Here is a 23,126-nt window from a genome sequence, read left to right on the forward strand (position 1 = left end):
ACAATTACTGACTGTAGTTCATCTGTTTCTCTGCATGCTTTGTTAAACCGCTTTCATTCTGTTCTTCAGTGGTCAGGACCTCCACAGGACCACCACAGAGCAGGTATTATTTAGGTGGTGGATCATTCTCAGCACTGCAGTGACACTGACATGGTGGTGGTGTGTTAGTGTGTGTTGTGCTGGTATGAGTGGATCAGACAAAGCAGCGCTGCTGGAGTTTTTAAACACCTCACTGTTCCTGCTGGACTGAGAATAGTCCACCAACCAAAAATATCCAGTCAACAGCGCCCCGTGGGCAGCGTCCTGTGACCACTGATGAAGGTCTAGAAGATGACCGACTCAAACAGCAGCAATAGATGAGCGATCGTCTCTGACTTTACATCTACAAGGAGGACCAACTAGGTAGGAGTGTCTAATAGAGTGGACAGTGAGTGGACACGGTATTTAAAACCTCCAGCAGCGCTGCTGTGTCTGATCCACTCATACCAGCACAACACACACTAACACACCACCACCATGTCAGTGTCACTGCAGTGCTGAGAATGATCCACCACCTAAATAATACCTGCTCTGTGGTGGTCCTGTGGTGGTCCTGACCATTGAAGAGCAGCATGAAAGGGGGCTAACAAAGCATGTAGAGAAACAGATGGACTACAGTCAGTAATTGTAGAACTACAAAGTGCTTCTATATGGTAAGTGGAGCTGATAAAATGGACAGTGAGTGTAGAAACAAGGAGGTGGTTTTAATGTTATGGCTGATCAGTGTGTAAATATATATATATATACAGTGTATCACAAAAGTGAGTACACCCCTCACATTTCTGCAAATATTTTATTATATCTTTTCATGGGACAACACTATAGAACTAAAACTTGGATATAACTTAGAGTAGTCAGTGTACAACTTGTATAGCAGTGTAGATTTACTGTCTTCTGAAAATAACTCAACACACAGCCATTAATGTCTAAATGGCTGGCAACATAAGTGAGTACACCCCACAGTGAACATGTCCAAATTGTGCCCAAAGTGTCAATATTTTGTGTGACCACCATTATTATCCAGCACTGCCTTAACCCTCCTGGGCATGGAATTCACCAGAGCTGCACAGGTTGCTACTGGAATCCTCTTCCACTCCTCCATGATGACATCACGGAGCTGGTGGATGTTAGACACCTTGAACTCCTCCACCTTCCACTTGAGGATGCGCCACAGGTGCTCAATTGGGTTTAGTCCATCACCTTTACCTTCAGCTTCCTCAGCAAGGCAGTTGTCATCTTGGAGGTGTGTTTGGGGTCGTTATCCTGTTGGAAAACTGCCATGAGGCCCAGTTTTCGAAGGGAGGGGATCATGCTCTGTTTCAGAATGTCACAGTACATGTTGGAATTCATGTTTCCCTCAATGAACTGCAGCTCCCCAGTGCCAACAACACTCATGCAGCCCAAGACCATGATGCTACCACCACCATGCTTGACTGTAGGCAAGATACAGTTGTGTTGGTACTTCTCACCAGGGCGCTGCCACACATGCTGGACACCATCTGAGCCAAACAAGTTTATCTTGGTCTCGTCAGACCACAGGGCATTCCAGTAATCCATGTTCTTGGACTGCTTGTCTTCAGCAAACTGTTTGCTGGCTTTCTTGTGCGTCAGCTTCCTTCTGGGATGACGACCATGCAGACCGAGTTGATGCAGTGTGCGGCGTATGGTCTGAGCACTGACAGGCTGACCTCCCACGTCTTCAACCTCTGCAGCAATGCTGGCAGCACTCATGTGTCTATTTTTTACAGCCAACCTCTGGATATGACGCCGAACACGTGGACTCAAATTCTTTGGTCGACCCTGGCGAAGCCTGTTCCGAGTGGAACCTGTCCTGGAAAACCGCTGTATGACCTTGGCCACCATGCTGTAGCTCAGTTTCAGGGTGTTAGCAATCTTCTTATAGCCTAGGCCATCTTTGTGGAGAGCAACAATTCTATTTCTCACATCCTCAGAGAGTTCTTTGCCATGAGGTGCCATGTTGAATATCCAGTGGCCAGTATGAGAGAATTGTACCCAAAACACCAAATTTAACAGCCCTGCTCCCCATTTACACCTGGGACCTTGACACATGACACCAGGGAGGGACGACGACACATTTGGGCACAGTTTGGACATGTTCACTGTGGGGTGTACTCACTTATGTTGCCAGCTATTTAGACATTAATGGCTGTGTGTTGAGTTATTTTCAGAAGACAGTAAATCTACACTGCTATACAAGCTGTACACTGACTACTCTAAGTTATATCCAAGTTTCATGTCTATAGTGTTGTCCAATGAAAAGTTATAATGAAATAATTGCAGAAATGTGAGGGGTGTACTCACTTTTGTGATACACTGTATATATATATATATATATATAACATTTTAGCTTTTTCCCTTTTTTCTATGCAGTACTCCATTCATCATGATCTTTTTATCGGTTTTATTTTGGGTTTAGTTTATATTAATATTTCAATAAAAAAGGCTGTAAATGCCAGAGCTTTTAGTAAAAATTTATCAATAAAAAAATAGAGCAGGACCAGTGACATAACTGTGCCTTTAGCACCAAAGATTCAACGTAACTTCATAAACTAGGAGGTTCGTGGAACTTTGAAACCAAAGAAGATGAATCGACACATGAAATAAAATATATCTTATATATTAAGTCAGGGGTGTCAAAATCATTTTCACAGAGGGCCACATCTGCTTATGGTGGCCCTCAAAGGGCCGATTGTTACGTATCCTGCTGTGATTGCAGTCTGACTTTTAAGTCTTGGACAATTTGTTGTTTTTCTTGGAGGCTAAATTTTGCGTTTGGTGTCAAAATGCCAAATTTATTCTGTATATTTATAATGTATATCGACATTTATATTGTACTCCTGTACCACAGACACGCCTCATAACACAAGAGACGTACCGGTTTCTCTTCTTGAAGCACAAACTTGTTTTCACTTTCCCATCTTTCATTAAATTTCCTCCTTCTGCTTCAATTTTCTCTTCTTGTGCATTTTGGGATTGTTTGTAAATATTTCTTAGCATCACTTGTTGGAAAACCGCCTCAGTTAAACGCTGATGTGGAAACTCTGCCAGTCCCAAAATCGGCATGCACTGTGGGAGATGCAGTTTATGTACGATTTTACAGTGTATTTAAGACAATCATATGTATTTTAAGCTCTCGTGGGCCACATAAATGATGTGTCGGGCCCTGAGTTTGACAGGTATATTAAAAGAACGTACAGACCCATACTGTATAAAGTAAAATGTTTATTGTTTTTCGCATCGTTTGGCATCAACAGCAAAAACACGGCTTATCTGAGTGAGAAATGCATAACAGCAAGCGTAAACATTTAAAAAATCTTTGGCACTTTGTTACATCTCTCACTGCTGGTAAAAAAAAACAAAAAAACAAAATATAAAATCTATAACAAGTATGCAAAAGCAGTGACGATATGCTGCATGAAGCAAATATATTAAACAAAACCATTTTATTTTCAGCTCTTTGTTTTAAAAAAATCTACTTCATATTCAATTGAAACTGAACCTATTTAAAAAATCATTCAGGCAAAATTCTGTCAGGCTTATAAAACATCCAGGATTGTCGGGTCACTTTAACAGCAATCACTTATTGCTGTTACAGAACAGCATTTAAACAATTTATTTATATAACAAGTTTCCTTTAAAAAAACTTCTTCATATAAAATAACACATGGTTTTAGGTTCATGATAAGCAACATTGTTTAAAAAATCATTTAATTTCCATTATTTCTCATTTTCACTTGTTCTTTAGCACACGAGATATGTTTTCTATGTTTTCTTGTGAAATGAAGCAGGAGATTCTGACTGTACTGGAGCTCGAGCCCCACACGCTGGTGTTCAGCCGAACAGTTTGAGGAAGCACGGGTGGCAGTACGGTTTGTTGTCCTGCTCCTTGAAGCAGCCTTTGCTCAGCGGTTTCAGGCAGAAGTGACACACCAGGTGGTGGGGGTGGAATTTGGCGCCCATGGCGGTGACGCACCTCCCCACGATGGGCTGCTGGCACGCCTGGCACATGCTGCCCCGGGACTGGTGGTAGTGAACCTCACACAGTGGCTGGCCTTCGTGCTCAAAGAAGCTTCCGTTCACAAACGGGCTGAAACACTCCTGTAAGAGAACACGGAAGTTAACACTTTTTTTATACAAAAGTATCTCATAAACATAAATATATAATTTGCCATAAAAATACTTGGTTTTAGTTTTTAAACATACAAAAATAAAAATTTTAAAAAAGCTGTTTTACAATTAAGTATCTAAACAGTCCGTGTACCTTTGGTCATTCGTTTTTCACTTCAAATCCCAAAATTAAAAACAAGAAACGGGACATTATTTGTTTTTTTGTTTCAAGATCAAAAATCAAATAACAAACAAACAGAAATAGAAAAACGGGTCGTGCATATATTTGCTATATATAGATACTATTTATATTTCATTTCACCATTAAATCCTTATTTAAATCTTTCAAATGCAAAATCTGCTTTAAAAAAGGACATTTTACCATCGCTACAAGTACCTTTTTTAAAATTTAAAAGACATTTTAAAATTTAAACATAGAGAAGCTGCTAAAACTAAAGACAAAATGCATTTTGATTATTTAAACATAAATTATTAACTGTAAAAGTATATTTATTAAACATAGACCCAAGTTTACTCCTATTCCAACATAAAATTTGGAATATTTTGTTCTACCCTTAAAAAACAAATAGGGCGCTCGGGTGGTGCAACTAACAGCCCAAAGCTGGCATGAGTTTGAATCTCAGCTCTGCTACAGACAGGTCCGGAACCTATAAGGACAATGATGTGCTCGTCTGAGGGTGGGATTGCCGGAGGTGATTCCTCCTCACTGCTGCAGTTACGGCTTTCCATACGGGATACGGATCCCCATATGAACCCCCCGCATATGGGTGATGAGAGGTGGCCGGAGATCAGGAATAGATGACTTCAGCAGTAGAGGTCGAAATACGAATCAGGTCATTGGAAACAACTAATGTAGGGAGAAAACTGGGAACAGAAAAGTAGATAGACTAGAATAATCCTGTGCAAGAGTACTCAATTCATGTTCTCAATTTATCTTTTGTTAAACATCAGTTTTTAACCTTTTTTAAAGATCTGCCACAGAAGTATCGTTTTACCCCTCAAACATATCAAACCTGATTTTTACCTTCACAGCGGGGGTTTGTGGTGGCATCTAGTTTAAATGGTCTGGAATTGTTTTAAAATCTTTGAATGATCATAGAGAGGTAGGAGTTTGTGAACAAACATGCTGGCTGGAACAGGCATAGACTGGATATTTGGATATTTAGGGTTTTTAAGCATTTGGGTTTCTCAGTATTCATTGTTCAGGGGCACATTTATAGATTAGGGGTATAAATGTGTCTAAATAATTTTCATGTGACTCGATACAATTTTGTGTGTGGTTTCTCGAGTGTGAGATACTTACAGTGACTTGAAATCTAACATTTCCAAACATTTTACCAAGTATTCCTATGTAAAAAACACTTTCAAACACACCTTCAAACACACCTTCTGGCTATATGAGCTCAAATCAGTTTGAGTTTGGAGGTTCTATGTTAAACGGTGGAGGAGAAATGAACTGAACATATTCTGAGCATCTGAATCAGTAGCTCACCCTGCAGACGAAGCACTGAGGATGCCACAGCACGTTCAGAGCAGAGATGTAGTTCTCCACGATGGGCTGAGAACATCCTTCACAGCGGGATGCAAACAAAGCCAGGAAACACTGCTGGCAGTACTGCTGCCCCTCACGATCATGAAAACCTGAGATGAAACAGACATAAAACACTGGAAATAAAAGAATTACACACACACTATATGATCATAAGTATGTAGACACTAGGGCTGGGCGGTATGACCAAATATTTGTATCACGGTATTTTTTAAGATTCTGACGGTTTCACGGTAAATCACTGGCACTTTTTATATGTCTGTGGCTGATTTTACTGTCATAAGTACATAGAATATAAAAAGTTTTAATTTCACCATATATGTATACACTGATCAGCCATAACATTAAAACCACCTCCTTGTTTTTACTCACTGTCCATTTTATCAGCTCCACTTACCATATAGAAGCACTTTGTGCAGTTCTACAATTACCGACTGTAGTCCATCTGTTTCTCTACATGCTTTTTTAACCTGCTCAGGACCCCCACAGCACCACCACAGAGCAGGTATTATTTAGGTGGTGGATCATTCTCAGCACTGCAGTGACACTGACATGGTGGTGGTGTGTTAGTGTGTGTTGTGCTGGTAGGAGTGGATCAGACACAGCAGCGCTGCTGGAGTTTTTAAACACCGTGTCCACTCACTGTCCACTCTATTAGACACTCCTACCTAGTTGGTCCACCTTGTAGATGTAAAGTCAGAGACGATCGCTCATCTATTGCTGCTGCTTGAGTCGGTCATCTTAGGCTTTACCTTGGACTAACAGGTGAATACAATCAATGATGTAAAATAAATGATAAGCTTTCAGATTTGTATCAATGGTTTGAGGAAAGCTCTTATAGTGTTCCATCATTACTGTGCCCCGCATACAAAGTGATGGTTTGTGGTTTTTTCACATTACTGTATTTACACCAACTGGATGTCAGACATTTCCAGTGCCAAAACAGGAACCATTTTTTCCTTATGCTTGATTTGATTTATGAGTATATGAGCAGTGCTCTAGGATGTTGGTGTGGATGAGCATTACCTTCATCTCCGAAGGTTCGGCTGCATTTAACGCAGGAGAAGCACTCAGGATGCCAGTTTTTATCCAGCGCTGTCACCATTTTCTACAGAATAAACACAAATATTCACTTACTGAAAATTCTCTTACAGGTTAGAATGGTTTAAAGTACACTCTATGGCTGAAAGTATGTGGACACCTGAGCATGACCTTGTTGTACATCCCTTTAAAAACCATGGGCATTAAACTCATTCAGTAATTCATTTTCTGTTTTACCACCACTTTATTCGATTCAGGGTCGTGGTGGGTACAATTCACTGGGCGAAATTCAGGAACCAATCCATCACAGGGATAACACGTGCACACACACACACACACACACACCTAGGCCAATTTAGTATCTCCAGTTAACCTAACTGCATGTCTTTGGGAGGAATCAAACCCAGGACCTTCTTGCTGTGAGGCTACCAACTGAGCCACTGTGCCACCCAGGGGCATTAAACTGGGATTTTGAAGTGTGTTTGTGGGATTCAGTCCCCAATCAGTCAGAAGAGCATCTGTAAGGTCAGGCACTAGGGTTACAGGAGATACCCAGGCTTCCAATACCCTTCCAATTCTTCCTAAGGGTATTCATTGATGCTGAGGAGTTAGTAAGCATATGTAAGCAGATGTGGGTGAGACGAGTGTCCACATACTTTTGCACATGTACTGTTCTCGAATGAAACACACACTCACATTAAGAATAGGTTTATTACACTGAGCACAGTGTGGTGAGTACAGGCTGAAGTAATCCGGCTCGCAGTACGGTCGTCCATCCTTCTCAAAAAAGTTGCGGTTGCCCAGCTCACACTCGCACTCGGAGCACACAAAGTGTTCAGGGTGCCAAACTCGCCCGAGCGCTGTCACCACCTACAATACAGACGCATTATAATGAGTAACGAGTGAATAATTGTTGCAAAAGTCACAAAAAACAGCACAAATCAGAATACAGCGGCACCTTAAACTCGACGTCAGTTGGTTCTGGGAGTGGCGTTGAGTTTTAAAGACGTTGAGTTTCATGGTATTTTTTCCCATAAGGATGTATGGGGAAACCTGTTAAAGTGTTCCATGGTCCCGTGGAACTGCATATATTTTAGGCTAATGTAAAATAATGGGGTTGTTTTTGACATTTATACACTGAAAATAACACAAATATAATATAAAAACACTGAAATACAATTAAAAAACAGTTAAAAAATTAAGCGTAAGGAAACAATAAAGAAGTAAAGGTAAAGTGCAGGTTTTATTGTATTTTTATATAGATTTTTAACTGTTTTTTTATTGTACTTCTGTGTAGATTTATTGTACTAAAACAGCGAGTAAGGATTTTCATTAGTGGAGAAACTTATAAGCAGTAAAAATGAAGAGAAGTTTAGTGCTCCTGTGTTTTTCTTTTACTACATTAAACCACGTTACGCTTTATTTTTAACCAGAAGCGTTTTAGCTCCGGAGAAGCTGATTCTCACAATTTCTCAGAACCCCTCCCCACCGTAACACAAGTTCATAAGTGATACAGTGAGGTAAGAAGTGTACAGCTAAAAACAGAGCGGATTTAATTGCTATTCGTCTCATATTCGTCACACTTTGATGATGTTTTACCACACCGCTCAAGCCGAGCGCTGAACAAAGAGGCTTTTCATTGTTAATTTGAAATTAAATTAAAATGTCATCGAATTTAAGGGAACGTCTTATTTAAGGGAACGTTTAAGGGTGCAAATTTCTCCCCTAAGTGCGTCGAGTTTCAAATATTTCGAGTTTAGGGGACGTCGAAGTACAAGGTACTGCTGTACTGTATGTGCTTTTGTACGAGAACCTACAGTAGGTGGTACCACAGAACACACTGGCTGAGTGAATGTTATGTAATTCTACCATCCTGTCACTAGATGGTGCTAGAAGATCAACCTTCCAAGTGTTTCCAAAATTCACCCTAACACCGGAAAATTTCACATTTACCTTAGACATTTCCTCTCATACTACAGTACAGTATCAGTCCTTGTATCTTACAGAATATCACAAACCACTTCAAACTCAACTTACATCTTATCTGCTGATTTTAATCTTTGTGTACATTGTTTACTGGAAATTTCAAGGCTGCATCCTGCAGTATGTGCTACATAGTGTGTAACTATACCGTCAGACCTGCACTAAGTTTCCTTTAAACCAAAATCACCAGTAAAAGTCTGGTTCTGCACGGCTACAATGTACATCCCCAAATCAGAAAAAGCTGGGACAGTATGAAAAATGCAAATAAACTAAAAATGCTTCTTACATTTCTTACATTTACTTTGACTTTTTTTTTATGTCAGACAGGATGAACCTGATATATTTCATGTTTTATCTGCTCAACTTCATTTCATTTATTAATAAACATCCATTCCTGCATTTCAGGCCTGCAACACATTCCAAACAAAAATGGGACTGGGGCAATTTTAGGCTGGTAATGAGGTAAAAAAAAAATAATAATGATGTGATTCCAAATAGGTGATGTCAACAGGTGATTGTCATTTACATTTACATTTTCAGCATTTAGCAGACGCTTTTATCCAAAGCGACTTACAGTACTGTGACAGCATATATTGTCTAAGCAAATGAGGCTTAAGGGCCTTGCTCAGGGGCCCAACAGTGCCAATCTGGCAGTGGTGGGGCTTGAACCAGCAACCTTTGGATCACTAGTCCAGTACTTTAATCACCAGTCTACAACTGCCCTGCCTGTGATTGTCAACATCACCTGCAGGAATGGATGTTTATTAATAAATGAAATGAAGTTGAGCAGATAAAACATGAAATATCTCAGGTTCATCCTGTCTGAGATCAAATAAAAGTCAAAGTAAATGTAAGAAACTCTGTGTTTTTAACACACAAAAACTACACTATGTGTTTTCATGAGAAAGCTTTGGACAACTTCCATGGTTTCGACCCAGCATTAGTTATCATAGCCAAAAAAAAGGTTTGAAGGCACACTATTTACTCAGAAGTCAAACTATGTCATTTTGGGATTTCTGCAACTGTTCTGTGAATGAATGACTGAACGTCAAAAAAGCTTTCACAATTTTTTATCATATTTATGAATTTCTTCTAAGCCCATGTGGATGTAATGCTTGTTTTTATGGGTGGGGTTTTTCTTCCTGACTTTGGCATTTAACCACTGCTCCATGTACTTTTTGATGGGTGCAGACATACTAGCCCTATTTATATATGACATACAGAAGTCATATATAATAGTCAATCATAATCACTGGAAAGGAAACTGGGGGAAATGTTACAAAGCTAAATGACGTTGTAAAACTGTGAATGACACTTGCAGAAATTATGACATTTAAGTCCAATATACACTGATCAGCCATAACATTAAAACCACCCCCTTGTTTCTACTCTCACTGTCCATTTTATCAGCTCCAATTACCATATAGAAGCACTATAAAAAGTGATTCTATATGGTAAGTGGAGCTGATAAAATGGACAGTGAGTGTAGAAACAAGGGGGTGGTTTTAATGTTATGGCTGATCGTTGTACTTGTCAGGTTTATGACAACATTTGACTTAAACCACACATGCAAATTATATACACACATAACGGATGTTGAAACACTGCATTGTTAGCAATAATTGTCTTTAGCTTAAGCTAACCTGTCCCACAATCGGTTTCTGACATGCAGAGCAGTTTCCTTTGGAGGAAGTGGACACTCCCTGTCTGCTCAGATCTGACTGGAGGAGGCCCAGCATGCTGTCCAATGAGCCGCCAGAGGAGGATGGTGGTGGGGCTGACGGTTGCTGCGAAGGCGGAGGATTGGCCTGAAACACCGGCTAATATTCAACACAAAAAGAAACAGCAGGTCAGTGTGGGAATTTAGATTAACCTCGAACTGAGACCAGTAATTATAAGTACGCTGTATAAAAGATACACAGTCACTGAGCACTGAACTGCTACTTACTGCACTCTGCACACGGAAATCTGACAATGATGCCATTAGCTTGTCCAGTTCCAAAGTGGCCGACGTGGCCGACGGTTTCACCGAGCTGTACACATAAACAAACATTACTGTTTATTAAGAGGATTGGAGGTTTGAAAACTCATCATCACAGCTAGTTATACATAAACCTTTCATTCAAAATGTAGTGCATGGAAGTAGAAAATAGTAACCAAAAGAATGACTGTAATATAGACATAAACTGACCCAGTAGAGGCGTTAGCAGGCTTGGATGACTTTTCTTTATCCTCTTTCTTAGTTGTGGGGAACTGCGCCAGAATCTCATCTAGCACGAGAACACCAACATAAGAGAGGAACAGCAGGTAAGTGTGAGTTATAACAGGGAGAATATATTAGACAGACAGACAGACAGACGGATAGATATATACTTTACTGATCCCAAAGTAAAGAAAAGAAAAGCAGTGCTCCTTTGGATGCATTTGTCTTGGGGTTTGTTGGGGGTTGTACTCCTATACAGGCAGCAATGCCTACTATAGAAGTAAGGTGAGGGTAAAGGGGGGACACCTGACCAGCCAAATCAGCCGTATTAACCATAGCAATTGACATGGAGACAGATGACACTGCCTGTCGCCCTCACCTCCCTTCTATACAACAGTAGAATATATTAGAAACACAGCCATGGTCTCTGGCAATCAGTAACACCAGGCAGCCACCTAACTACGCACTAACTACGGTGTTATGCTTTGTAGTGTGGGGCGGCACGGTGGCTATGTGGGTAGCACTGTCGCCTCACAGCAAGAAGGTCCTGGGTTTGATCCCCAAGTGGGGCGGTCCGGGTCCTTTCTGTGTGGATTTTGCGTGTTCTCCCCATGTCAGCGTGGGTTTCCTCCAACAGTCCAAAGACATGCAAGTGAAGTGAACTGTAGGTAATAAATTGTCCAAGACTGTGTTCGATAAAACCTTGTGAACTGATGAACGTTAAAATCCTAATAAGCAAACAAACAAACATACTTTGTAGTGTGCAGTATGCAATCAGAGACAGACTTTTAGCATTACAACATAGCATGATGTGTAGCTGAACTTTAATAGTTGTAAGATTTTTTTTCCACTTTATGGTCCACTCTAGTGGTTCACAATTCCACAACTCTCCATGCATATTGCAATCCTCTGGCCGCAGAACTGCAGCAGACTGTCAGAACACTTCTTATTCGCCAGCCAGAAGCGAGGGCTCAAACAGAGCTTTATCACATTAGGAGACTCTGCTTGAGTTTCTCTATTGCGAGGTCGGTGTCTTAGCCAATCACAGGGAGGGTGCTATGCAGAGGCAAATCCCCCTCCCCATCCATAGTGTCTAGAGCTTTAAACAGCTGCGCCTCCCGAGCGACCCCCATTCAAAATGTTTTAATCATTTTATCATTTATGAGGATGGAAAAGATTAAGAAGGAGTTTTAGGTTAGGGAGCCAAGATTGAGATGGTTTGGGCATGTGCAGAAAAGGACTGAGAGTTGAGGGGCAAAGAAGAGGGAGAAAAGTGCTGAGAAACCCTTCAATAAACTTGTAAAACTGAAATGGATAAACGGTTTTGTTTGTTTGTGTTTTTCTCAGATAATGAAGTACGTGTTCCTGTCATTCAGTTACAGAAAAAGAAAATTATTAGAATCACAAGACTGAAGATCAAACAGGGACATTATTCAACAGCAGGAAAACACACCAAAGATGAGCATCACACACACACACACACACACACACACACAAACACACACCGGTGATGTTAAACTGGGTGGCATTGAGCTCCTGCAGTAGGTGGTCGAGTTCACTGAGGCCGCCGCCCAACACGGAGGAGGAGGAGAACGCAGGAGGAGGATCTGGAGAACGTGGAGAACGAGGCTTACACACCGTACTGAGAGACAGAAGAAGGAGAAAGAACAGAATCGTGTAAACCTCAGACATACTTCAACGTTAACATGCAGTCCAGACTTTTCATGCACTTACGAGATCACAACGACTTCTGCAAGTGTTCTTTTCTGTGACTGAATAATTAGAAGACTTCAATTTTCAATCTGCTGACCTCTTTAAAGTCTTTGTTTATTCCAGAGATCAAAATCTGCAGTTGAAGACATTATATAAATAGGATTGATTTGAAAAACACACAAGTTGAATGCTAAGAAAAATGTGTTTGGATAGCCGCTCAGGTGGCGCAGCGAGCGGTAAAAGACGCTAGCACACCAGAGCTGGGTTTTCGAATACATCGTATCGAATCTCAGCTCTGCCATCCGACTGCACGAACAACGATTGGCCTGTTGTTCATAGGGTTAGGGGCAAGTCGGACCATGGGTCCTCATAACTGATGCAATTACGACCTCTGCTGGCTGATTGATGGCGCCTGCACTGATTGATGATCTTGCACTTTGTTCTATGTTGCACCTTGGTTCTGGAGGAACGCCGTTTCATTTCAATATGTACTCGTATATAGCTGAAATGACAATAAAACCACTCTTGACTCTCTTGACAGGGCTGAGGAACAATGCTGATCAGGGTCTGCCTCTCCGTGCACAGTGCTGATCAGTATATATGAACTCGACTCGTGCAGGTGAAAAATGCAGTCTGTACTGAGCATGTGTCGGAGGGGCGTGTGTCAGTGAGAAGCGTCCTCAGTCAGCGGTGGAGGGTTGAATCAGTGGAGGATGCAATCAGGGTAATTGGACACGACTAGATTAGGGAAGAAAATTTGGGGGAAAAGGCTGGAAAAATAGACAATTAAAAAATATATATATTTGGATGGCCAGAGGTAATCCAGGAACCCCAAAACATGACAAACCCTGTTGACAGAGACCACAGTCAACCGAGCCTTTACATGCAGATGGGTTTTTTTTCTATTTTATTTCTGCATTTTCTCCCATTTTTCTTCCGATTTATCGTAGTCAATTTGTCCTCCACTGCTGGGGATCCCTGTTTGCATTCAAGGAGGGTATACTGCTGCTCTCTGCACAGGCGCCTCTATCTGCTGAACAGGGTGTGCGTTTTAAGACCACACCCACATAGTCCGGTCGTCTCACCCTAGCAGACAAGGTGGCCAATTAGTGTCTGCTGCAGGCACTGCCAATTATACCTGACCGGTGGTAATGCCGAGTTTCGAACCGAGGAGTTCAGAATCTCGGCGCTGGTGTGCTAGAGGAATATCCCGCTGCACCACCTGAGCGCCTCTCCTACTTTTTTAAGTCCACAAACTTCACTGAAGGTCGACGGTGCTGGTTTTGAAGTCGAGACACCTTCCTGGCACAGCAGGCCCTAAACCCATTGCTATGTAAAGCTTGATGTGAAGCACAGTTACAGAAACCAGCGGGTATGTAAACTCACGCACCCTGTGGCATGGTTCTGAGTCTTGCCAAACAAACACAGCTGACTAGAATTACAAAAGATTGTAATAAGCGAGTGTTATAACAAATCTGTTTATGAGATCAGTGATACCTGTAAAGCTTGTCTGGGTTCTGAGAGCCGTTGGACTTCATGGCGGCTGAAACAGTCTGAGGATAAAATTGTAAACAAGGACGTGTTTAGAAATATAATTATTCAGAAATTAAAATTGTACACACACGTCATAATATTCTTTATTTATAAAGTAAGGGACTAAAATAGTATACAAAAATTAGTACAATTCAGTAAATATCCCGAAGCACTACACAATACAACACAGTTCAACAATTAATTAATGCAAATTTTAATTGTAATTGAAACACTGTTCAGGAGGTTCTAATGTAATAAACGTATTATCATCGCTCACCTGCTGGGGCGTGTACGCGGGCGGAGGAGGTCGATTTTGGGTGGAGTCTTGGCCAGCAGTGGGCGAGCTGTTGGCAGTCACCGGAGGTTCCGAGGTCAGGAGGACGGGGACACGGGCGAGAGGAGAGGCGGAACTTTCCAGATCAGCCAGGAGAGCGTCTAGAGAGTGAGAGAAAGAGCGATGACTAAATGATGAGATTCATGGGAAATGATGAGAAGATTTTTGGATGAATGAAGAACTGATGGATTTAAACAGAAAGGTGACGTGTAGAGATAAAGGTAAAAAATGCTCATAAGGTCCACGTTTTTATCGTTAGTGGGGGACCGAAATTGGCATGAGTCCACTTGTACCCTTAGCAAAGAACATTAGGCCACTCAGGTGGCGCAGCGGTAAAATACGCTAGCACACCAGAGCTGGGATTTCAAATACATCGTATCGAATCTCAGCTCTGGGCTGGGCGGCTATATGAACAATATTTGACTGTTGTTCATCCAGGTAGGGAGCCGGATAGGGACCTCATAACTGGTGCAATTACAACCTCTGCTGGTGAATTGATGGCGTCTGCACAGAGTAGAGGAATAAAGCTGATCAGGGTGTGGCTCTCTGTGCACAAGGCTGATTGGCATGAGAACTCGCCTTGTGCAGGTGAAAAGATGCAGTCGGCTACTGCACACGTGTCGGAGGGGGTGTGTGTCAGTTTGCTCTCCTCAATCAGGGCGGGGGTCAGCACCAGTAGAGAGAAAGCGTAACGCAATTGGGTAAAAATTGGAGGCGCTAAAATTCTGGAGAAAAAGGGAGAAAATACAAAGAACATTGGGCCCATGTGACCCATGTGACTGATCACCTGACCAATATAATTCCTGATGAACATTTCTATTCTTGCACTCAGGTGGTGCAGCAGTAGCCCACCACCGCTGAGATCTGGGTTCTAATCTTTTTTTTCTATTTATTTCTGCATTTTCCCCTTTTTTCTCCCGATTTTTGCGTAGTTAATTTGTCTTTCGCTGCTGTGGATCCCTGGTAGCATTCGAGGAGGGTGTATTGCTGCTCACATGCCCTCCTCGTCTTAGCAGACCCCTTTTTTAACGCCCGTGGATTTGCTTCGGTGGATTTGCACATGAGGTTCATCCACTTTCTGCACAGGTGCCTCAGTCTGCTAACCAGGGTCCTTACACAGCGTTTGAAGACCCCACCCACTTAGTCCGGTCATTTCCCCACCCAGCAGACTCGGTGGCCAATTATCTGGCATTTTATGCCAATTGTGCCTGCTAGATGGCGCCCAGTTGATCGGTAACAGAGGCAAGATTCGAGTGTTCAGAATCTTGGCGCTGGTGTGCTAGTGAAATATTGGTGACGCTGTCGGCCGGCGTCTGCACATTTCCCATCAAAGCTGGAACTGCTGTGACCCTGATCATGACAAAATGAATCCTGATCCTAATCAGGGGAAAAAATTTGGTGATTTTCTAGGGGAGTGGTCTTTTTCAGGATGATACCAGGGAAAACAAGAGACGATGGATGATTTGATGAGGATGATAATGAATGAATGTTATTATATGCTGTGGCCTTTACAGTCACGCCATCTTTGGTATCTTTAAGAGATCTGGGAGCGCCCACCACCAACAGCACTCTTTCAGGAGGCATTTAACTACATTTTATGACACGATTGCACTGGCGCATTAGTGAGGTCAGGCACAAATGTTAGAAGATTAAGCCTGGCTCACGGTTGCTGTTCTATCTCAAATCAAAGGTCAGTGGTTGGGACATTGGCAGTATTGCATGTGGTGCATTTCATGCCATGTCCAGTGGATTTATTTGAGGTACAATTGAGGTAAATTTTTCAAATGTTAAAAGCTTTAACCACAAAACTCAGGTGGCGCAGCAGACTGATATGAATGCCAACCATCGCAAAAACTTGAGTCTCAAGGCTGGGTGCTCAAAAGATGCAACTGGCCTGTTCTGGAAAAATCACCTCCTTGTTGCTGCGACAGCGACCCCTAGTGTCAGGTCAAGGAGTCGGCATGAGCAGCAATGCATGCTGAGGCTCTGTGTAAGAATCACACGTGCCAGAGGAGGTGTGTGCCAGCCTGCTGACCTTCTCAGCCAGCGATGGGGTCATGCAACAGGCAGCGGCTGCCACACAAATAAAAAAAAAATACACATTTCATCTCATAGCCAACAGCCTCACAGTAATGTAGTTACCACGAATACTATGTAATGTATTTATGTAATTATGTAAACCACAAAACAGTGACTCAAATGAGCTTAATGCAATCAGACGCAAGGCATGCTGGGAGATGGAAAGAACAATAGAAATGCATAGATACATACATACATACATACAGCTACATACATGATAGACAGAGATTAGAGATGGAAATGATGAGGATTGGCAGATTGACAGTTACATACCAAACACAACAATACGAGGGCTGAGAGGGTAGTAAGCCTCGGGAGGTCCTACAAGAACGGACACACACACACACACACACACACACACACACAGAGACAGAGAATCAGGCGGCAGCAAACCGGAAGCAGCAAGCCAAAGGGGAAGAGTGCAGGACGCCTGATAGTGTGTAATTACTTCCTATGAAAAGTTCAGTCAGGCTGTAATGATATACCAGGATCACCGTTTACTCTCATTATCATCTGCTGTTAATTGGAAGCTGATGGAACTTGTGTGCACAGTCAATCAAGCTATACACCAATCAGCCATAACATTAAAACCACCTCCTTGTTTCTATACTCACTGTCCATTTTATCAGCTCCACTTACCATATAGAAGCACTTTGTAGTTCTACAATTACTGACTGTAGTCCATCAGTTTCTCTACATACCTTTTTAACCTGCTTTCACCCTGTTCCTCAATGGTCAGGACCCCCACAGGACCCCCACAGAGCAGGTATTATTTAGGTGGTGGATCATTCTTGAGCAAGGCCCCTAAGACTCAATTGCTTAGACAATACACTGTAACAGTACTGTAAGTCGCTTTGGATAAAGGCGTCTGCTAAATGCCCTAAATGTAAATGTAATAAGACACGACCACAGTGGAATTATGATAACGGGACATTTGTTGGTTGACTAGATAGGGTACAGGGAGTAAGGAGCCAGGGATCGATCGGGCACTGCAGTTTGGATGGATGTGCGAGACGTTAACATCCACAGAAGGCGATGAAGACCGGCTTACTCAAGTGTGTTTGGCATCGAGCCTTAGTGATTCATGGTGTGTAACATACACACATAAACACACACACACACACACACACACACACCAGTGTGTTCATGTAAGGAGCTAAAAATCCCCTCCGTAGGACTTCTGACCATATTTAGAGCTCCACGCTCGTCTGGCGTGGCATAGCCAAGTCACTCACACTCACACACACACACACACACACACACACAGACAGTAAAGAAAACAAGTCGAGTTCCAATCTAATCCAGATGTGTGTAGTTCAGGAAACAACAGCAGCCACTTTACCGCGCTTACAAGGTATTTTTACGGTCTTTCGAAAACATCACACACCCACGGACCCCGCAGTGTACCCTAATAATTAATATCGGACCATAGTGAGCTCACATCCGACGGTAAAACATCTGGCCGTAAAATCACGAGGAAGCTCGTTAATTCTAACCCGACTCCGACTGTGAGCAAGTACAGCAGAGGCCATTTTGGTGCCCGTTAAAAAGTACAGCAACCATGTTACATCTCTTCCCGCCCTCTTTAATGCTCTCTGATCGCTGCCAGATGGTCCGTGAATGGCGGTTTCATGTACAATAGGCATATTTGGGCTATAATTACTCAAGATAGTCTGTCTGTTCCCAAAATGACTTCCATAGATCATACACGGCGCTCCAGAGGGTGTAGACCAGGGTTCCTCAGCTCCAGTCCTGTAGGTCCACACGCCTGCTGAGTTTTAAGGTTTCCCTGTTCTAAACATAACTGATCCAGCTCCTTATGCTCTACTGGACACGCCCGGCTGCCAGTTAATTTATCCTGAAATAATGCTTACGGTTTACAAAACGTGTTGTGGTTTGGGACACGTCCACAGTGGACATACAATGATGTGACACGCTGGTCTATATATGAAATGGAGTGGCAGTAGTGGTGGAGTAGTGGATGGCGGCACGCACAGACGCAGCGGCTTTTGCTCTCCTGAACGGTACTTTGTTTTGTTTGTTTTTGTTTTTCGGCATGATTAGAACACTCATGAACTCAAAGGCATTCTATTCTATTCTAAATAGGGCGTGGTTTGGGCTGCTGTAGCCTTGTAGTATTCGAAAGGTTTGCTGGTTCAAGCCTCATCACTGCTAGGTTGGCACTGTAGGGCCCTTGAGCAAGGCCCTTAACCCTCAGTTGCTTAGACAGTATACTGTCACAGGACTGTAAGTCGCTTTGGATGCTGAAAATGTAAATGTAAATGTTTGGGACACAACCAGAGTGGACTATGAATGGTGGGATGTACATAACCTATACTTTGTGTACTATGTATGTGTGGTTTGGGACGTGTCCACTTTGGACTGATGATGATATAACAGGTAGCCTGTGTAGTTCATAGTCATTTTATTCTCATTTTTATTCTAGATCTGTTTGTATTGCACACCAGTTATTTTACCTTCAATCCTGAGAAAGCATGATGCTACCACCACCAGATTTTCCAGTGGGCACGGTGTTATCTGGTTACACTGGCACCACAGATACTGCTCAACAGGAAAGAAAAATGGCACATGGTAGTACAATGCCTGGCTATCAATCCCAAGTGGATTTAGAACCACACATTCCATTTACAGTAGGGTGTGTGGTTTGACTGATCTAGACAAAGCATTGTGGTAGTGTCCGTACCATATTTAGTGAACAAGTGATGTGGATTAAGACACAACCACAGTGGAATTACCATGATGAGACATTTGTGACTGGCGCAGTGGGTAGAGTGGGTGCTGCACAGCTACCTGGTTCTGAGGTTCTAGACTAGTACCTGGATTACAGTCACTTTCTGTGAGGAGTAATGCACATGCTTTCCACATCCACCATCTCCCAAAAACATGCAGAGGGTTCGATAGGTAATCTGACTTGCCCCCTGTCATGATGATGGAGTATATTGTGAATATGGATTAATGGTGAGACATTTAACTATAATGTTCCTTCTTTTCTTTCCTTTTGAGCATCTGTGGTGCCAGTCTAACCAGGTAACACTGATCCCACTGGAAAATCTGGTGGTGGTAGCATTATGCCTTCTCAGGGACAGTGGTAGCCTAGTGGGCTATCAACTGAAAGGTTGAGAGTTTGAATCCTAGCCACTGGTGGACCCTTGAGTAAGACCCTTAACCCTCTCTGCTCCAAAGGCGCTGTACAATGGCTGGGATACCCAAAGAAAAAATTTCGTTGTACTGTACATGTGTATAAATGACAAATAAAGGCGTTCTATTCCATTCTATTCTATTCTATTCTATTCTATTCTCAGGACTGAAGGTAAAATAACTGCTGCACAATACAAACAGATCTAGAATTTAAAAATCAGCCTTTAATTGGAAAAGAAGTATCCTGGCAATATAATGAACCACCCTGACCCAAAGTAGTACTGGATATGTTGAACATGTCCTTGAGATGGATCTGGTCAAATTAATCTAATAGCACAAATATGTTTCTGGTAGAGTGGGCGCTGCACAGCAACGTGAGCCCTGAGGGCTGTAGATTTCTGTGGCCTGTGAGTGATGGAGTGAACATGTGGTGCCCTGAGATGGACGGTCACTTTGTCCAGGGTGTATTAATTAATCAGACCCAGAGAGACCCTGAACAAACTGTAGATACCTAATGCATGAAAATGCAAAATTGACTAAGGGTCAGACAAATGGACTACTGGCTGCAAAGTGGAAGAATGTTCCTTTGTTTCTTTCCTTTTGAGCAGCATCTGTGGTGCCAGTCTAACCAGGTAACACTAATTCCCACTTGAAAATCTGGTGGTGGTAGCATCATGCCTTCTCATTTTTTGAAGGTAAAATAACTGGTGCACAAAACAAACAGATCTAGATTTTAAAAATCTGCCTTTAAAAAAAATCTGGCGTCTCTGCACACCAAACGTAAGCTACAGCGTACAGTGAGATGTGCAGAGAAAATCATCGGCTGTCGTCTTCCCACCCTAGAAGATCTATACTCCTCTAGGATGAAAAAGAGGGCAAGGAAGATTATGGCAGACTCTTCTCACCCCGGTCACTCATTTTTTCAGAGGTTCTCATCTCAGCGGAGACAGAGAGTGAGAGCATTAAAGACTCGTACAAACCGCCACCTCCACAGCTTCTTTCCCCAGGCAATCAGCTTACTCAACAAGGACTACTCCCACATCCCTCCGTTTTAATAAATGCTTGTGGGTTTCACACAAGCTTCTCGCATTTTAATAGTTAATGCACATATGCACCTTATGTGTAAATAATCTCTATTGCACAATTTTTTATCACTACTATATTGTTTATTTTATTCTATGTATATATATACCATTGTTTATTGTTTATTATACGTTTAGATATAGTTTACCTTTTACTATTTAACTTGTATGTATGTTGACACCTGCACCAAAAGAAATTCCTTGTACATCTGCTACTTGGCAAATAAAAAGATTCTGATTCTGATTCTTTACCCAGAAAGAAAGTCTCTTGGCAATATAATGAACCACCCTGACCCAAAGTAGCACTGGAGAGAATGAACAAATCCATCAGAACTTGAAATGGATCTGTTAGAGTGAGAGCTGCACAGCAACGTGAGCCCCAAGGACACTGTCACTGTCTGGCTTTCAAACACATAAAATTGATTGAAGGCTGTAGATTTCTGTGGCCTGTGAGTGATGGAGTGAACGTGTAAGGGTGTGGTGCCCTGAGATGGACGGGCACCTTGTCCAGGGTGTATTAAATCCACTCACTCACTCACTCACTCACTCACTGTCTTAACCGCTTATCCAATTAGGGTCGAGGAGGGGTGCTGGAGCCTATCCCGGCTTTTCAGTGGGCGCAAGCACACAGTAACACCCTGGACGGGGCGCCAGTCCATTGCAGGGCAGACACACACACACACACACACACACACACACACACACACACACATACACATTCACCGACAGGGCAATTCAGTGTCTCTGATTAACCTGACTGCATGTTTTTGGACTGTGGGAGGAAACCGGAGCTCCCGGAGGAAACCCACACAGACACGGGGAGAACATGCAAACTCCACACAGAAAGGACCACCCTGTCTGGGGATCGAACCCAGGACCTTCTTGCTGTGAGGCGAGAGTGCTACCCATCGAGCCAACGTGCCGCCCTGTATGAATCCTATTCATTCAAATGATCCCCCAGGTCACCCAAGGAGGACGGCGGTTCCTGCCGAGTCTGGTTCCTCTCAAGGTTTTTCCTTGCCACTGTCGCCCTCGGCTTGCTCAACAGGGGTTTTGGTCTGTCGGTCCTGGATTCTGTAATGTTGCTTTGAGACAATGTCTGTTGTAAAAAGCGCTACATAAATACATTTGCCTTACTGGGTGGCACCAGATCCAGTGAGACCCTGACCAAACTGTAGATACCTTATGCATGAAAATGCAAAAGTGACTGAAGGTCAGACAAATGGACAACTGGCTGCACACTGGGACAATTTAGACATTTTAATGACTTTTATCAGTTTTCTTTTATCAGTAAAATGTTTGTATACTATGTCATGCAGTGTGTGCATTCGTCTGGTTGGTGTTGCTACGGTTATGATTTTTACCCTTGATATTATTTAACATTTGATATGCAGCACTCTGCATGTTCTGGAGGAAATGCATGCCCTTCTTTTTTTCCTTTTCTTTTCCTCTCTCCTGCTTTACTCCTCCCTTCTTCTTCCTCATCATCTGGATGCCAACCAGACCGAGAGCTACCAAAGCAAAAAGACAGAGAAAAAAGCCAAAGATAAACATCAGTACATACCCAGATCGTCCATCGGAACTCCTGAAAGTCGTTTCCAGTGCAAAGAAATAATAAAAAAGGGAGAAAATCCAGAATTTGTTCTATAATAAACTTGATCCTCTTATTGATAGAGGGGCTCGCGCTGTGCGGGCTGGACCGCTATTCCCTGACGGCGCGCCGCAGCCTCTGTGAGCTGTGGGCGTGGCTTCCTCTCCTAATCCCCGCCCCCTTTTCCTGTCGCCCCTCTCCACACAGGGCTGCGTCCTAAATACAGTAGGTACACTAGCTAGTGCACTTTAATAGACATTTACACTTACAATGGTGCAACAGTATACAATCTAAGCAATTTAGGGTTAAGGGCCGTGCACAAGGGCCCAACAGTGGCAACCTGGGAGTGGTGGGGCTTGATTTAATAATAATACATTTTATTTATATAGCGCTTTTCAAGATACTCAAAGACGCTTTACATAAGACAAATAATCAAAACAAATACGTACATACACCATACAAATCACAGTACAAAATCAAAATAGTACATCAACATCAAGAATAATTAAGATAAAAACAAAGAGAGCAGCATAAGACAGTTCATTAAAAATTAGCTAAATTATGAGAGAGAACAACAAATATAGAACAATTTCTTAAAATTAGACAGAAACAGGACAGATTTACATGCAATCAGGAAACTGAAAACTTTACAAGTTTTAGGATCTAGGACT

At 42.4% G+C, this 23,126-nt stretch overlaps 1 protein-coding gene across 2 annotated transcripts; it reads right to left on the bottom strand.

Moving 5' to 3' along the window:
• Nucleotides 1-3,299: 3,299 nt before the first annotated feature.
• LOC134322013 (transforming growth factor beta-1-induced transcript 1 protein-like) lies at nucleotides 3,300-22,563 on the bottom strand. 2 transcript variants are annotated; one of them, XM_063003882.1, is made up of 11 exons: nucleotides 22,429-22,563; nucleotides 14,488-14,645; nucleotides 14,175-14,230; nucleotides 12,470-12,606; nucleotides 10,953-11,031; nucleotides 10,710-10,794; nucleotides 10,405-10,581; nucleotides 7,475-7,648; nucleotides 6,764-6,845; nucleotides 5,681-5,829; nucleotides 3,300-4,158 (listed from the first exon to the last, which is right to left on the bottom strand). In XM_063003882.1, exons 1-11 carry the CDS (start codon nucleotides 22,439-22,441, stop codon nucleotides 3,892-3,894), a joined length of 1,377 nt encoding a protein of 458 aa, XP_062859952.1. In that variant the 5' UTR covers nucleotides 22,442-22,563; the 3' UTR covers nucleotides 3,300-3,891. The 2 variants fall into 2 exon arrangements, with proteins under 2 accessions (XP_062859952.1, XP_062859953.1); XM_063003883.1 differs by lacking the exon at nucleotides 3,300-4,158 and adding an exon at nucleotides 4,771-5,052.
• Between the last annotated feature and the right edge of the window lie 563 nt (nucleotides 22,564-23,126).

Source organism: Trichomycterus rosablanca, chromosome 10, assembly GCF_030014385.1.
Source record: "Trichomycterus rosablanca isolate fTriRos1 chromosome 10, fTriRos1.hap1, whole genome shotgun sequence".
NCBI lineage: Eukaryota > Metazoa > Chordata > Actinopteri > Siluriformes > Trichomycteridae > Trichomycterus > Trichomycterus rosablanca.